Source organism: Mirounga angustirostris, unplaced genomic scaffold, assembly GCF_029215605.1.
Source record: "Mirounga angustirostris isolate CCGP_5_RB_7025 unplaced genomic scaffold, mMirAng1.0.hap1 SCAF_17, whole genome shotgun sequence".
In the NCBI taxonomy this organism is placed as follows: domain Eukaryota; kingdom Metazoa; phylum Chordata; class Mammalia; order Carnivora; family Phocidae; genus Mirounga; species Mirounga angustirostris.
Genome location: NW_026991725.1, coordinates 5,163,960 through 5,181,930, shown reverse-complemented (window position 1 = coordinate 5,181,930; position 17,971 = coordinate 5,163,960). Strand labels below are relative to the sequence as shown.

The window sequence follows — 17,971 nt, the reverse complement described above, 5'->3', positions numbered from 1 at the left end:
TACCCATCATGCTGTCAGAGTGAGTGTTCCCCCCTCCATATCAGCCCCTGAGCATCAGTAATAAGGAGAGACCCCCACGCCTCCCCCCCAACCAATACTTGGCCAAGAAATAATCACTACATACCAGCCTCCCCCATTATTAGAAAACAAGAAAAATCTAAACAAAAGAGAGACCTGCCCTCTGAAGAATGATCCCCTCCTGAAGAACGATCCCTATTGTATAGGCCTGTCCCTAAGTCCCCAATACCTAGGACAATAGCACACAATGGGGAACAGCATGTGTTTGGGGAATGAATGAGCACAGCACTCAAGACACCAGAGCTTTCAGGGCGCCTGGGTGGCTCAGTCGTTAAGCGTCTGCCTTCGGCTCAGGTCATGATCCCAGGATCCTGGGATCGAGTCCCACATCGGGCTCCCTGCTCTGCGGGAGGCCTGCTTCTCCCTCTCCCACTCCCCCTTCTTGTGTTCCTGCTCTCACGTGTCTCTCTCTGTCAAATAAATAAATAAAATCTTTAAAAAAAAAAAAAGACACCAGAGCTTTCAGAAATCGATATATTTACTTCATTACCTGCTGATCAGTCCATACAGATGTCCCTGAGTCACTTTAAGTCCTATAATTCATTGCAGGGTCACGAACCTGCTGGCTCATCCCTCTGGCTGAGAGTCCTTGGGGATACGCAAGTCCGGTGTGGCTCCTCCTCTTTTGGCTGCCCCTCCTGCTCTGGCCAGCCCCCCGAGTCCTTCCTGGACGCTTTCCCTCCCTCTGCTGCTCCCCCTTCCCTCCCAAATCTGTACTGTTTGGTAGATTCACACAGACCTCGCTTAGTAGCTTGGTGACCTTGAAAAGGGGTTCGACCTGTCTGTGCTGCCATCTCCCAGTCTGCAAAGCAGGGCTCCCTAACTGTGGTGACCGGCCACAGCAGTGCAGCCGGCTCCCTGAGCCAGCTTCTGCAAGAAGCACCTGGCATGCGTTAGAGCTCAGTACTCCTTGTTGCAGTCCAGGCAGGTAGGTGGGGGCATCACTGCACTGGAGATGGGGAAACCAAGGCTGAAACAGGCCAGGTAAGTTCCCCTACGAACGACTTCTATGGCATTGGGATGCGACCCAGTCTCACTCCATGGGTTTCAGGCTCACCATATCCCACAGGAATGCTTGCTCCCCACCTCCCTCCTTGCTGCCCTGCCTCCATTCTTCCTTCCAAGACATTGGCAAAGCAGGGAAGGGCCAGCAGGAGAGATCGCAGGTTCACAGAGGTCTGCACACTTCGGCATCCGCTGTAGCTGCTCTGCCCTTCTTCCTTGTTCCACGCAGCGTGAGTTTCACCACTTCAGGGACACTAGAAACTCCATGAAGGCGAGGACCAGGACTTCATGGAAGGACAGTGCTGGGAGGAGCGGCTGCTTGGGGGACTGCTGGGCATGGTGGGGCCATGAGCGTTCAGGGACAACAAGCAGGACAGGGCAGGCCCACAATCCCCCGGGCCCGACGAGGAGTGTGCCAGAGAGACATGTGGAGCACTGCGGGCGGGGAGGAAGGCACAGTGGAGGATGGCCTCCTCAGGGGGATGTTTGAAGCTCTTCGACTTCCTTATACTTAATCTTCACACAGGAGGAGGCTGAGCTCAAAGGCAACACCCTTGAAAAGCCGCAGAACTGAGATTCAAATCCAGACCTGGCTGGTTCGAAAACCCATGCCCTGTCCTCCCTGGACAGCCCGAGGGGATGCCCACTCTGGGTCTCAAAGGACAACACCCAGAATACATGCAGCACCTTCGGAGCAAAGTGACAAAACATATTCTCCCCAAATCTCCCGTGGCAGTGGCCAGAAAAGCAAACATAAAGGATGCTGGGACATACACGTGGAAAGAAGAGCCAGCTGAGCAGACGTCAGCTTCTCCTACCCCTGATTTCCTGCTCTCAGCCAATAAGGGCGATGGATATTCCAAAACGGCTGCCGCTGCTGACTTCCAGGAGAAGCAAGGTCTCTCAACCTCAATGTCTTCAGGACAGCTTGGTTCTCTAGGCCCCGGCATCTCAGTTTTGTTTCTTATACTGTAAGGCAGAGAGATCATTAGAAGTGGGTGAGGGAAGCCAATGGGGGAGGGAAGACCCAGGAAATCCCGAGAACCATGTTCTTCTGAGCCTTAGCTGCCTTCTGCAGGGGCTCCTCCGAGGTAGGGGGGCAGGTACCAGTCAAATCTCTAGCTGGCACCGGGCCCCCCTTTCTTCTTTAATGGAAAAGGAAGCTGATGGGCTAAGAGGGCGCACATAAGACAGATACGGGAATGTCAGAAAGGAATGCGGGGCATGCCCATCCTGTTCTTTAAGCTGAATCTTGGTTCAAAGAAAAAAATATCTCAGGGAGAGGAAGATCCTCAGAGGCCATCTAGTCCAATCACTGAGTTTTTAAAACAAACCCCGACCCCCACATTTGGAGACTCTGATTTAGAAGGATGGGTGGGTGGGGGGGGCATGCTCCACCTAGTTCTCTAGGTTGTTCTAACACCAGTGGGTAAGGACCAGCAAGTTAGTCTGTCTTCCTGACTCCCTCCCTTCCTCTACCAAAATAGATACTTGAATGTTTCCTCAATAACCCTGCCTCAGTATGAATACCCCTGGAGACGGGGAACTCACTACGCCCCAACACAGCTTTCCCGTCTGAGGCATCGCAAGGCTGCTGCTAGTCCTGGCACTATTGCTTCCAAGAAGACCTTTCTCTTCCTTCTTCCTGCTACCCCGTCTCAGCTTATTCAGCACTGTTGGCCTTTAGGGACTGAGAACTCCCCACCCATTGCAGAAAACAGATGCAACCAGAAAGGCATCTGCCACCGCCTCTGGGCTTCTGGAAGAGGGGAGCGGCTGGCTGGGGCTGTAGGGTGCCTCTGCAGGCCTGATAGGGCTCAACTGTGGGACAGGGGCGACCCCTGGTGGCCATGGAGATTACCGCTGTCAACCCCCCAGCGGGCAGGGGGAGCCGGGAGCCAAGCACTTACTTTGTTCATGATCCAGTCTGCATCTTCAATGGCTCTTTTAATAATCTGCTGGATTCTCTCAGGATTGTCTTCATCTGAATGAACCCGGAAACTCTGAAAGTTTAAGCATAAAAGAAAGATGACAAGGCAAAATTCACAGGATCAGCATCTTCAGAGCACCAGGCACAGGCCAGACACACTGCGGCCACTTTGCACTCAGCATGGCTCTTAGGCCTCCAGAGAGAGTTAGGATGATCCCACCTACAGATGAGGAAACAGAGGCCCAGACGCCCTAACTGGGACTGTGCATGGCGCCAGCATTCAAATCCCGGTCCATTCTAACTACACAGCCGGTCCTCCTGCCAGCAGAGCAGCTACAAGATGGAAGACTGGCCCCCAAGTTACCCCAAATCAGGCTGGGCCCAAAGGTTATCAGGCAGCAGGGGCCCCAGGAAACTTCCACCTCTCGGTTCCATTTGCTCCCCCCAGGGAGCTGCTTGCACCAGGCTGCACAATAGGAAGAAACAGGGCCTCTCCAGGCCCATGCTGGAAGGCCAAGCAGAGTGGGGGCCGTGGAGGGGGTGACTGGAGACTCCAGCCAGGCCCGGTGCAGAGCAACGTGGGGCTGCTCTTTGCCTTTGACCAGATGTTCACCCTTGAGAAGGAACGAGATTTGGGTTCACTGGTGTGGCACTCACGGCCCTCCAGAAGGGTACCTGGTACCTCCCCTGCCCAGTCACTCTTGACCCCACAGGTCCTCCTATTTGTCTTCAGGAGCACCTCAAATGCTCACTCTGGGAAGTCCTCCCTAATGCCCTCAGGAAGCTAGCTGCTCCCTCCTCCATGTTTTCACAGCCTGTCTGTTGCTACCTTTATTGATTTTTTTACTTTCCACATTACATTTGTATTCGTTTTTTTTTTTTTTTTGAAATAATTTCTAACCTACAGAAAAGCTGCAAGAATATAAACAAATTCCCTACCAGAATCACCAATGGTGAACATCTCACATTTGCTTTATCATTTTCTGGGAGCAATTAGAAGTTACCCTTGACCCCTAAATGCTTCAGTGTGTTTTAACGAGGAGATTACATAACGACAGTAGTCAAATTCAGGAAATTCAACATTAATATAATACTATCATCTCATCTACAGCCCATATTCCAATTCATGAAGGTCTCCAATAACGTCCTTTTTTTTTTTTTTTTTTTTTAAGATTTTATTTATTTATTTGACAGAGAGAGAGATAGCGAGAGCAGGAACACAAGCAGGGGGAATGGGAGAGGGAGAAGCAGGCTTCCTGCCGAGCAAGGAGCCCGATGCGGGACTCGATCCCAGAACCCTGGGATCATGACCTGAGCCAAAGGCAGACGCTTAACAACTGAGCCACCCAGGCACCCTAATAACGTCCTTTTTAATCATTGTTTTTTCTGGTCCAGAATCCAATCCACTCATTACATTTCATGGTCACATCTCTTTAGTCCTCTTGAAAGCAGAGCAGGTCTGCCTTTCTCTGGGCTTCCCGACACTGCCATGTTGGATGAGCCGAGGCCAGCGGTGTGGGAGATGGTCCCTCTGTCTGGATTTTCCTGATGTTTTCTCATGAGTAAATCCAGGCTGTGCATTAATGCCGGTCAAAATGATGTTATGGCCCATACTCTATTTTAATTATCCATTTAGCTGCCTTATTTGAGCCCTGGCACAAGCTGATGTGCTGGATGATACATCTTCTGTTTTCCGAGCAGAAATCAGAGAGAGGAGCTGGGCTGTGGTTTTTGGTGGCTCTTACCAGACTGCCGCCCCTCCCCTCCACCACCACCCGAAAGACCATCCCTGTCCCCTGCCCCCAGCCCTGAGACAAGCCCTCTATCATGGGAACCCCCCATCCCGAGCCCAGTACCGCTGCTCCCACCTGCCTGACAGCATGTCTGTAATGCTCCTGGATGCCCTTGGTGGGCAGCTGCTGGCAACAGCGCATCAGGTATCGGTAGAGCTGCAGCGGCCTCTGCACAAGCTCTGCCCCTGGGAGCGGGGCCATCTGCGAGACCCTCTGTCCCTGGAAAACACAGAGCATGACTTCTAAGGCATCAAGCCAAGCCTTGGCCCCGAGGCCCACGTCCCACGGCTCTGTGAGCAGGTGTGATACTCCGTGGAGGCCGGGTCCCCTTCGTGCCGCACTGCACAGAACCCAGACCCTGAGCTCGGGCGGAGCATTCTGTCCTGCAGAAGTCTCAGCCCAGGGCAGGCCTGCCGGGACCAAAGGTGAGATCGCACAGCCTCATCCTGGCGCCTTCTTTCTGGAAGCCAACTTGCGGTGGTGGGTGAGGAGGTGTCACGGACAGGCAGAGTAGGGGAGATAAGCAGGAAGACCCTGCACTGCAAGACTGAGAAACCAGCTGACTACAGGCAACAGAGGGGAGAATGGCCAGAGGTCTGAGCCTCGCCACTCAAAGTATCGTCTCGGACCAGTAGCACTGACGTCACCTGAGAGCTGGTTAGAAACAGACTCTCTCGCCCCAGACCTGCTAGAGAACAGAATACATTTTAACCAGATGCCCCACAGGCTCATGCCTGGACCTCTACCACAGCATCTTGCCTGCTGTCTGCCCCCACCTTCAGCCTGTCACTCTTCAGTCTCCTCCAGGCAGACGCCAGAATGCACTCTGGAACCAGTGGCCTAGGCCCATCCCCCAAACCAGCAAGTACCTCACCTCTTGGTCCCTTGGCACAAGCAGCCCCTTCAGCATCAAGCTCCCCTCCTCTTCTCTGCCATGGGAGGAACTCATGGTCATCCCTCCAGGTCCAGCTCCGTGTCACTTCCTCTGGGAAGCCCTTCCTGACTGTCCTGCCCTGAGGGGCTGCAGTGCCCTGTTTTGGAGCTGTTACAGCGCTTCCCACACTGCCGAGGATTCATCTGCTGCCAGGCCTGTGGAGGCTGGCCCAGGCCCCGGGGCTTCGCGCCCTGTTTGTTGAACTGGACTGAATGGAATCTGTTATCTGCTCTGTACAGATCTCCCCTCTCTGAGAGGGAAGCTCACAATGTTCCAAACGAAGGAGCTAAAAGACCAAGATTAAGTGATTGGCCTTAGTTTTAAAGTAACATAAAAAGAAGAAAGACAACTCCCTCCCCCTCAAAAAAAAAAGAGACCCAGAATACTAAATCTATCAGAGGTTCTTAAACTAAGAAAGGAAATTCATTAAGTAGCCCATTTCAGAGGCTCCTTCATTCCATTTCCAGCATATTATCTTCCTGGCAACAATAATTGCCTGTCTCCACGGCTAAGTTTGCCAATGCCTCCTGGTCCTCTGGGCTCCGGCCATGACACCAGGGCGGGCAGGTGGCGGTCTGCCCCCCAACCCTCCTCCCTTCCGCTAACAGCGCTGGACGTGTGACTGGCGATCCACCTCTCCCCAGGCCTCCGCCCACAGCTCAGGGTGGGGCTCCACTCCAGGTCTGACCAATCAGAGCCCTGCATCCACGTGGTCGCAGGGATTGGGCCACAGATGGGCACGTGATGGAAGCTGGCCCAATCAGAACACATCCTACCACCTCTGCAGAGGTGACCGGGAAGGCCTCCGTTCTTTCCCTCTACACTTGCTGCTGAGGGGATTTGCTCCTCTCTCGGGGGCGCCATCTTGCTTCCTCTGGAAGCCTGAGAGTGAAGCCACACAGCAGCAGGCAGAGCTGAGAGTGTGAGAGGAACCAAGTCTGAAGAATTCGTTTGAATCCTACAACCATCCACCTGAAGGCAGTCCTACCTCTAGACTTTTTAATGACCTGACTCAATTAATGCCCTTTGCCAAAGAAAAGGGGCTTGGGTTTGTTTTGTCACTTGCAACCCAAAGAGTCCTAACTGATGGACAGGTCTTGACCTCCCAAATTCTGCTTCCACGATGAGGTCTGATGGTTCTAGCTTTAAGAAGGAGTGCAAACACGGCAAGGCCCGTATGGTTCTCCTGCCACAAATCATCAACCTGCCAGTCTGACTAGCTGTGCTAAAGCCCCCCAAAAAACAGGGGAACCCCATACAATGGGGGCAAAGACCTTCAAGGGCCACCACAGAGGACATACCACTGAAGTCCCCACCTGATGGGCAGACTCCACTGGCAGGCTTCCCCAAACTATATAAAGTGCTAATCAAATATTGTAAAATGCTAGTCGTGTAACAGATGGTTACCATCTGCAGTCTTCAAAATTAACATTTGGAAAGAGCACAACTTTGTTTCAGTAGATAAAAACCCAAGCAATACTTAGAAACCAACCCAGCAAGTATGGGCGGGAGATTATTTTCAGCTCAATTATAATACTTAGTCATTCTCAGTAATAAGTAGCAGAAAATACATGTGTGGGTCCACTCAGAAGAGTTAAACTAAAAATGTTTTAATTTAATTTAAAGTGTGGGTGTGCTATTAAGGGGCAATGAACTTCACAGCATCATTGCTAAAACTGTAGTCAAATTCTGCAGCCTCTAACCATTGCTTGGCATATCCTGCTCTTTGCACTTGACCTTAGCCTCTCCTGGGCTCCCTGCCTCTGTGAACGCACGTCTGTCTTCTCAGGCAACCAAACCAAAACCATCACTGAGCCAACCTAGACTCCTCTTCCTGCCTCAATCCCATGCCACTCTCTAAATCCTATCAAATTCGACCTCTGAATGCCCCCTCTCATCTGTCCCCTCCTCTCTATTCCCACTGCACAGCCTTGCTTCAGGCTCTTATCAGAGCTCCCCTGGACAACGGCCAGAATTCCGAGCACGTCTCCCTATCTTCCAACCTATTTACCACTCAACAGCCAGTGAATCTTTCCAAAACCTAATCTCAGCATGGCATGTTCCTGCCTAAACCTCCAGATCTGATATCCCACCCCTACCCTGTCACTCATGACAACTTTCCCCAAATGTAGGAAAACTGTGAAATTATTTGAAGCAGTATATGGGCCAACATCTTTTTATTGTAATGATTTAATATTTATTTTCATGTGTAAAGAAAAAAAATCCCGTAATTTTATAGGTATTGTGGCTTAAACAGTTTTAAAAAGGAATGGGCATAAAACTGATATTTTTAAATGTATCAAAGAAGAATGCAGTTGAGATGTGAATATGACAAAAATCATGGAAGTGGTACTGACATTTGGAAAGCACTGGCCTATGGAACAAAATCCATACTCCCTCCTCCAAGGCCCCTGCCCACCCTCCATCCCATCTCCCACCACTCACCGCAGAGTCCGGGCAAACAGCTCTGAGTAGCGCACTCCATGAAAGTCTGTGTCATGTTTGCATGTCATGGTCTCTGCACCATGACAGAATGCTTAGCATATAGTAGATGCATTAGGGTTCCCCAGAGACACAGAACCAATAGAATATACAGAGAGAATATATATATATGTTATATTCATATGTGTACATTATTTATAAGGAATTGGCTCATGTGATTATTGAGGCTGGCAAGTTTGAAATCTCACAGAGCAGATGTCCCAGTTTGAGTCAACGTCAAACCAGGAAAAGCCAATGTCCCAGGCTGAAGGCCATCAGCCAGGAGAATCCTCTCTCACTCGGGGGGAGGGTCAGTCTGTTCTATTCAGGACTTCAAGTGCTTGGATGAGGCCCACCCATATTAAGGAGGGCAATCTGCTTCACTCAGTCTCCCGATTTAAATGTTAATCTCATCCAGGGGCGCCTGGGTGGCACAGTCGGTTAAGCATCGGACTCTTGGTTTTGGCTCAGGTCATGATCTCAGGTCAGCCCTGGGTTAGACTCTGAGCTCAGTGCTGAGTCTGCTTAAAAGACTCCCTCTCCCTCGTCGACCCCTCCCCAACTCTCTCTCTCCTCCTTTAAAAAATAAATAAATAAATGTTAATCTCATCCAAAAACACCCTCACAGACACACCCAGAAAAATGTTTAGCCAAATCTCTGGGCAACCCATGGCCCAGTCAAGTTGACATATAAACGGAATCATGACAGTAGATGTTTAAGATTCATGTGTCAAATGAATCCTCCCACTCTTGCCCACAATCTGCTTCCTGCAGGTCTCCTGATCCTACAACACTCAGCTGTTAGGTCTGGCACCTCCTCCTGGAAGGCTTCACTGACCCACCATCCCTGCCACCATGTTCAATGGGAGACCTGTAGGTACCTCAAACAGCCCTCGTGTCCCCACATCACTCTAGGTCGGGCTTCAGCATCTGTTACCTGCACTACCAGGGGGATATTTACCTGCCCTCGGCCCCCTTCCAGCCAGCCTCCACATGGCAGCCACAATGCCTTGTCTAACGCCCCACTTAAAATCTTCCCACAGCTGGATGTGACAGGATATTGTGAATTATTATCAATTATTAATTTTCTTAGGTGGAACAACAATGTGTTGTGTGGGAGAATGTCCTCATTCTTGGGAGATGCAAGTGGAAGGAAGTGTTTAGAGGTGATGTGTCATCATGTCTGCAACTTACTTTCACATGGTTCCACAAAAGGCAACACAAAAAGAGAAAAGATAGGGTGAGAAAGATAAAGCAGATGTGGTGAAATGTTCAGATTGTGTTTAGATGGCAGGAATAAGGGTGGACATTGTGCTGCTATTTCAACTTCTCTATATTTTGACATTTTTTGTAACAAAAAGTTGTTTTCGAAAAACCCTTCCACCACTTTCCCATTACCTGGGGGATAAAGTCTTAAACTTGCGAGGCTGGCACCAACTCCTGAAGCCTTCTTACCCCACCCCCTTCAGATTCAGACCTAATCACGCCTCCACCTGCCAGGCACGCTGGCACACCACCAGTAGTTCCTTTAGTAATAATAACAACTAATAAGCACTTACAATGATTACTACAGCAGCCTTACTGAGTATGTATCATGTGAGAGACACTATTCTAAACGATGCACATGAATTTATTTTAATCTTCACAGTAACTCTACAAGAAGAGTTATTATGCTCTCCTTTTACACATAAAGAAACAGAGGCAAAAAGAAGGCAAGAAATTTGGCCAAGGTCACATAGCTATGAGTGCAGAAGCCACGATCTCCACCTGGGAAGTCCAGCCCCAGAATCCAGATGGGTGTTACTCTTCCTAACGGCACCCCCCTCCCCAATTTCTTTCTAAGGGATGACTTCTTCCCATTGAGCCTGGCCTGCTAAGACTGTTGTCCGTGGCTCCATCTCTCCCGGCCACAAGGAGAACATCAGACCCCGGCGAGGCCAACTGACTACTCCCCACCTCTGGAAATGGGCTCTCGAGCAGGGTTACAAAGAGCCTGAAAATGAGTTCACACACCCCAGCAATGGTGTGTCCTCATCAGCCTCTTCCTGCTCTGAACTGTCCTTGTAGCTCTTGCCTCCTGGCCTGCCAGAAATGTCTAGATTCCTGCCCAATCCTCTAGCCTTCTCCCTTGAACCTGTGAGTCCCTAACACTCTTCCAGGAAATTTCTTCTTGCTTAAGTCTTCCTGTCCCCTCTTACTCCCTACACCGAACTACACTCTCTCCCTGATCTGTCTGCCCACAGCTTGCTGTGCCTGCTTAGATCAGCGGGAATCGCCCCGGCCCCAAGTATTTGCCTCTCCATCCTCCCCGACAGGACGGAACTCCCATGATGGCAGGGACTGTGTCCGATTCCCCCATCTCTGTCCTCTCAGTGCCGGCATGGTACAGCCTGGTACCGAGCACACTCCTCCATCAATGTTGGCTGATGAACCTCAGATTCTTCCAGGCCCTGAGCAGTCCTGCCCATCACCTTCGGCAGCAACAGCCTCCCTTTCCTGCCCATCTATGCCAAGCCCTTCCGGTCCCCTCAGCTTCCCTCCACCTCACCTGAAGGAACTCCCTGCAGGCAACCGATGCCTCCTGCCTCACTCTGTCTGGAGAGGCCATCGGGCAAGAATATGTTCAAATCCCCTCCTCTGTGAAATTCATCCTTGCCCGAGAGCTGACTGATGTGCTAAGCGTGGTGCTAGACATTTTTACGACAATCCTCTGACAAAAAGCATTATCATCCCATTTTGCAGATGTGGAAACTGAGGCTGATCATGAATACACAGCCAGAGAGTGGCGGCGCTGGGAAGTGGACTCTAACTCCAGTGCTCCAACCTCCCTGAGTTCTTTAAGGAAAGGGGTCCCTCCTTTTCCTTGTCTCTGTTAGCCTCTCAGAGCCTCTCTCCTGGATTAATTCAACACCCTTCTGACATGTCTCTTCTTCAGTCCCTCCCTAGGCTCAGCCAGAATGAGCAACGAAAAACAAAAATCTCATCTTTGAAATCCTTGCTTGATATCCTTTAAGGGCACACATAGAACAAACTCTAAGCTCATCAGTATGTGTGCATATGGTGGTGGTGGTAGGTGTGTCTATGTGTGTGTGTATGGGCGGGGGGTTGGGGGGGTGTCAAGGCTTTCCCCAGTCAACTGCCAATCTCTATCCCATTTGCAACCAAATTCCCCATTCCCTCCACCCTCTTCCCAGCTCGGCCTCCTCTGCAGCTTTGTTAGGCACATAGCGCCTGGCACGCAGTGATCCCTCAAAAGAAGGGTGTCACATTGAACCCTTCCTCTCTCCAACACCTTCCAGTCAACTCTCCCGCACCCTGAAGACTGAGTGGAGCAGTGAAAGTGCATGGGCCCCAGATCATGGCAAGACTGAGGTGAGGACTGATTAAGGCAGCAAGCATGACTGCCTGGCTCATGGCGGCAGCTCACGCAATAGGAGGCCCTTCTCTGGCCCTGGAAAAGCAGCAAAAGGGAAAACAATATGTCATGATACTTTTCGATGCTTCTATCTGAGACAAAAATGGGCTGCCGAAGGGAGCTGCTCGTGTAAACCGACACTGGGAGAGGTAGTGGATTTCACTGATTTAGTGACCTCTGCCGACATCAGAGAGAAAAAAAATATATCTTTTTTTCTTTGAAATCAAACTAAAGAGCAGGTGAAATTTATTTAGCTTTTTCCCAAATCAGAACTGAGCTCTGGTTATTCATGCCGTAGCCTCTGATGAATTAGAAAGTTATAAAAATACCTAAGGTGGCATGGCTTGACTCATGGTAGGTGCTCGGTCAGAGGTGTTAACTGAATGAGCAGAAAAGCCATCCAAAGTAGGGAGTCTTTCAAAACCAGAGCGCCGAAGGCGACCTTTTCCCATCCAGGGTAAAAGAAATCTCTTCTCCACATCCCTGGTAGGGAGCCCTTAAGCTTTTCTCCCTTAACATGCTCCCGCGTGGCAGGGAGCTCACGACCTCCCAAGTCTGAGCTCTCCACTTCATTGAGCCAGAGCTGTCACAGATTGCCTTTGCTTCTGAGCTAAAATCTGCCCTGTAAACTTCACTCATGGATCTGAGTTCTGCCCTCCGGGGCTCAAGTCTCCCTACCCGACCCCCAAGGCCAGTCTGTCATTGTTCAGCCAGGGACCCCAGCCCCACAGTCATTCTCTTCCAAGATCCCCACCCTGAAGGTGCTATCCTCTCCTAGAGCCTCCCCGTCCCACTCACGCTCCTCAGGACACACACACATCCTTATTATGGTTTCACTCTTAGATTTTTGTCCAGTGGGAAAGCCACAGTGTTCCTGGGTCCTGACCAGGTCCGTGGGTCCTGGAGCTCAGGTGGCAATGTCCCCTCCTTTACCAGGCAGTTCAAGGAAGGCCGCTCAGACTGCATTCTCTGCTTGGGCCCCCATGTGACCCTGGCATTCAGCTCAGAGGAAACTTTTTTCCATGAACTCTTCTTAAATCTGTTTCTCATCTTGTATTTGATTAGTTTAGTCCAGAGTCACCATCTGCCACAATCTCTGCGGTACCTGGCCCTGTCTGTTATCCAACTCCGCTCAATTCAGCACAACAAAAGCACAGAAACTATCCCATCCGGGGCACAAAGGGGGTCCAAAGAGAGAGACATTAACCCCAGCGAGCTGTGTCAGTCACCCATCCAAAGCCATTCAGAGCATCTAGCACGTGTGTGGCTCTGGGCTCGGCCCTAGGACCAAATATGGATGGCCTGACATGTTACCGAGCTGTCCTACCTCGAGCTTTCTGCATGGCTGATGCCATGTCTCATGACCTACCATTCAGGGAGTGATCAGTATGTGCCAGGAAGGTGTTGCAAGCTTCACATGTGTTACTTCATGTACCCTCACAACAATCTTACAGGGTACGTATCATTAGCCCATTCTATAGATGACAAAACTGGGGCTCTGAGAGGGTAAGAAACTTGCCAGAGACCACCCAACTATTAGATGGTAAGGCCAGGAATCAAACCAAGGACTGTTGCCCCGTGCCCCTACCTGCTTCTAACACTACCTGCTATGTCCGTATCCAAGCCATCCACAGAATGCTGCCCGGATCAGGGCTAAGGACCCCACAGAGAACTCTCCTGGGGCTCATTCAGGACCAGGTCCGCATTCATGAAAGCACTTGACTGTGCTATTATCCCGTACTTATTTTTCAACCTTCTCCGTAAAACTTTTCTCCATGCTTTTCTGAAACCCAAGGACATCATCTATAGCCTCCCGCTGCATAAAGATGAAAAAAAAAAAAAAAAAAAGTCACAAGGCTGATGTCAATTACACAGACAAAGAAAAGGAGGCAGCTAAGGAAATACTAAAAAAGCTCTTAGAAAACCCAAAGGGGAATGTAACAGAATAAAGGAAAAGAGTGAGAATAAAGCCACAAAGGGAATTTCCTGGGAGCCAAGGGATATCACTGGTACAGATGCTGAGAAATAGGCCTACAGCCCCATTTAACCCCCTTGGCTCTTTCCCTACCCTGTGCCCTGACATAGGGCACCTAAAAATAAGTGGGAAAAAGTCATATATTTAAAAAAAGAAAGAAAGAATGGAACTAGAGAACATGACCAGAAATTATGCCCTATTAAACACTGATACAAGGCTAAATTAAGCCTGCGCAGGCCATTGTTTAAATATGCAATTATTTCTCTGGATGGGGAAAGTCGCAATATAGAAGCAGAGTGGTTCTGCTCCCCCAGCTCCGGGGCTCCAGCTTGCACACGCACGTTCTCCCAAGCTAGAAGGGGGGCAGCAGTCCATGCTCCTTCAGTCCCTTTCCTTCATGGTCAAGGCTCTCAAGACCCAGACTCCCCATTCCCCTCACCCTCCCTGTCCTGAGTCCCCTCCCCACCCCCACCATGCACCTGGGCAGTACTTGGGCTCCCAGCTTTGTAACAATGCCTTGGTCGGACTATCCGAATATGGCTCTCTCCAGTCCGACCCAAGGATACTTCCTAAAAAACACACCATGTCACTCCCCCTTCTCCAGAACCTCTGTGGAGTGTTCTTTATCCCTCTCAAATCTGCTTCCAACTTCTCTCGTTAAACTCATCTCCTGCTGTCTACATTCCCTGCATTCTAGCCACATACTGAACTTAGAGGCTAAGTTCATGGACTTTGGGAACAGGCAGTCTACGTTCAAATCCTGGCTCCATCATTGGCCGGCTGTGGGACGTGGGCACGTTTCTCAATTTCCACCTCAGAGTCAGCTGCACATCTGTCAATGGGGCAACTAATAGTATCTCCTGCACAGAATCGTTGTGAGGATTAAATAATGCTCCTAATCCACTTAGCACGGTGCCCCGCACATACGAGGCACTTGGGAACTATTGTTAATCGTGTCTCTGAAACGCGCTGTGCTCTTCAACGCCTCTCTTCCCCCTACGCTGGATTCTTTGCCTGCCTCAAGAATTCCTCTTGATCCTTAGATTTAGCTCCCACGTCACCTTCTCAAGGCTCACACCCCACGCTGCCCATACTCCTCTAATAAGGTCTCACACTGTAATCCTTTCTATAAATTTGTGTTGATTGACCTCCATTTACGAGAGAGGACACTAAAGCCAGGACAGTGGCTGTCCTGGAATCACAAAGCCAGCAGGTGGCAGTGCCAGGTCTCAAACCCTGAATCCCTGGCTCTGGGTCCTCAGCTCTTTCTCCCACACCTGCGGTCTCTCTCAGAGGCCCAAGGAGCTACTCTGAACATCCCCTGTGTCAGCTCAACCACCCTGAGCCAGTTTACCAGTTGCAAGTGAACCTGGTGAGCTAGCCCAGTCAAAGCAAACTGGAAAAATCAGACAAAAGGCTAACATGCTGGTCTCAGAGCTGAGCAACAAGCATCGTGAATTGAGTCATTGTGACGTTAGACTGCTTTGTGCCAATGGCCTCCCACACACAGGCCACAACACACCACTGTGGACTGAGGGCGAAAGAAGGGAACCATTATACATCTGCCAGGTGTCAGCCACGGGGCTGGGTACTTCACAGGGGCTACTTCATCTACAACCCTATTACTCCCATTTTACAGAGGAGGAGAACTGAGGCTCCAGGTCACACAGAACTAGGTGAGAGCGTAGCTAGGCTTTGGATCCAGGTCTCTACCCTCCCCACAAGCTCTTTCTACACATATGCAGGGCTCATCTCAAAAGGACCCTTGAGTTGAAAGCTCTGGATTTATCCTTCTCTCATGCTCTCCCTCCCTCCATTACCCAACTACTCTTCCAGAAACCCACGTTGCTCTGCCCCAGAGGAATCCAGGTCTCATTAAGAGGACTTCCCTGACCACTCTGCAGTCCCTTCCATCTTTCTTCATGGCACTCTTCACCACCTGACATACATTTGTTTGTATTCCCTCACTGGAATGTAAACCCCATACAGGAGGGAGTTTATTTTGTTCATGGCTGTGTCCCTAGTATAGTATGGCAGTGCCTGATACATGGTAGGCATGTGTGCCCATGTATTGAAATAGTCACTGAGCACCAACAAGGTGCCAGGTACTGGGGTTACAGAAACAAACAGAAGCCCCTGATGGCGTGTATCTTACATATTAACGTAAAATTAAAACTAATTATTCAGTTATAACTAATTGCTACAAAGTGGAATTCAGGTCCCTGAGAGACTGGCTCATGGGGCCCCTCACCCAGTCAAGGGTCAGAGGTTTCTTGAGAAAAGGACATTAAATCTGAGGTCTGAAGGAGTAGGATTTGGTGAAGGGGCAGTAAAGGCAGAGGCAGCTTGCATGAAGGCCTAAGGGAGGAAGGGACTGCTAATCCCACAGGAGCCCAGAGGGGGAGCAAACAGGATGCTGGCCAGGAAGGCTGGGTCAGATCCAGAAGGGCCTTGGAAAGAGGTGAAGGGTTAAGATTAGTCCTAAGGTCCATCAGCTGATGAATGGATAAATAAAACATGGTACATCTATACAATGGAATATTATTTTGTAATTAAAAAAAATGAAGTACTGATACAGGGTACAAAATGGGTAAACCTTGAAAACATTACTCTAAGTGAAAGAAGCCAGTCACAAAAGACCAACTATTGTATGATTCCATTTATAGGAAATGTGCAGAATGGGCAAATCCATAGAGACAACAAGTAGATTAGGGGTTGCCCAGGGCGGGGAGATTGAGAGTGACAGCTAAAGGAGAGGTTTCTTTTGGGGACAATGAATATGTTCTAAAATTGATTATGAGTATGGATGCACAACTCTGAATATACTAAAAGACATTCGACGGTGCACTTTAAATGAGTGAATTGTAAGCTATATAAAAAAATAAAACAGGGCGCCTGGGTGGCTCAGTCGGTTGAGCGACTGCCTTCGGCTCAGGTCATGATCCTGGAGTCCCGGGATCGAGTCCCACGTCGGGCTCCCTGTTCGGCGGGGAGTCTGCTTCTCCCTCTGACCCTCCCCGCTCTCATGTGCTGTCTCTCTCATTCTCTCTGTCTCAAATAAATAAATAAAATCTTTAAAAAAATAAAACAAATAAAACAGTCCTGGGGACTAAGGGGTTTCGAACTCAGCGTGACTTGCTGTTATGCAGAAGCATCAATCAAAACGTGAAGGTTACTCCAGGCAAGCGCGCGCTCGGGGCAGATGGACGGTGGAGGGGCCCCGTCTGCTTTTATAAATGGCCCAGCCGAGGCTGAGCGCGGAGGTGTGTGCCAGACAGTGGGCATTTCGCAGAGGCGTCTGGAGGCCCCTGGCTCCCCGCGGCCCTCCCCGCGTCCTGGGGCCTGCTCCGCTCCCCCGCGTCGCCGGGACACCGGGCCCTCCGAGGCCGCGAAAGCCGACGGGGAAGGGAAGGGGGCGGCACGGGGCCCCCTGGGTCTTCCACCCGCCGCGCAAGGCCGAGGACGCCCGAGGCCTCACACCCCGAGCCCGCCCCGCCGCCCCGGGCGGCTCCGTTCCCCGTGCGCCCGCCCGCCCGCGTCTCCCCTCCCGCCCTCCGCCGGTGCCGCGCCGCTCACCCGCCTCCACTGGGGAACGTCAACCCCGGACGCGGCGGACGCGGCAGCCACGAGTGCGCCTGCGCCTCGGGACTGGCGCGGCACCGCCCCCGCCAGTCGGCTGTTCGTCGAGCGCCCTCTGCCGGCCGCGTGCGGGGCTGGGGTCTGTTTATAGGGAAACTACAGGCGAGACCGGCTGGGTGCCCCTGGCCTGACCCGACCCGACCCAGATGAAAAAGAAGGCTGTCCCACTAACAGCCTTCTCTACCTTAAACACCCACTCTTCCTTCTGGCTGTTGCTGCCTCGGATATAAGCCCTGAAGGCAGGCTCTTCCCCATGTTTCTGAATATGGATCGCTGCTAAAACATTAGGGGTGTTCAAGATTGGTGAAAAGGCTTGCTGGAGGACTTCCCCTAAACCACTCATGTTGATGACAAGAATTGTATTTGTAAGGGAATCTGCGTTTTGAGTCATTTCATCAAATTACAGTCCCATAACACCTGTCAAAAGAATAAATATGACAGTAATAGGCATGCTTCCTTTCAGACCCATCTATAATTATAATTGAGGAAAAGAATACAGAATTTAAACTCAGAGCTACTGCCAGTATCATTCTTTGAAAATGAAATAATGCTGTTTTATTAAATAGGCTCTCCCCGCTCTCTAATGTTTAAAGCTAAAGTGCTTCTCTGAATTGATTTAAATACAAGTTTTATATCCTGAAAGAAATAAAGATGAGTCTTTATCTTAAGACAAACCCCCTGTTCAATGATGCTGCTGATCTTCTCTCAGCTGTCTGAAAGA

The 17,971-nt window shown here is 50.4% G+C and overlaps 1 protein-coding gene across 1 annotated transcript; it reads right to left on the bottom strand.

Annotated features, from left to right (window-relative positions):
• Positions 1 to 493: 493 nt before the first annotated feature.
• On the bottom strand, positions 494 to 17,245 carry LYRM9 (LYR motif containing 9). The gene is made up of 4 exons (XM_045889462.3): positions 17,188 to 17,245; positions 4,882 to 5,025; positions 2,994 to 3,086; positions 494 to 2,052 (listed from the first exon to the last, which is right to left on the bottom strand). The coding sequence occupies exons 2-4, from the start codon at positions 5,005 to 5,007 to the stop codon at positions 2,035 to 2,037; spliced, it is 237 nt and encodes a 78-aa protein (XP_045745418.1). The 5' UTR covers positions 5,008 to 5,025; positions 17,188 to 17,245; the 3' UTR covers positions 494 to 2,034.
• Between the last annotated feature and the right edge of the window lie 726 nt (positions 17,246 to 17,971).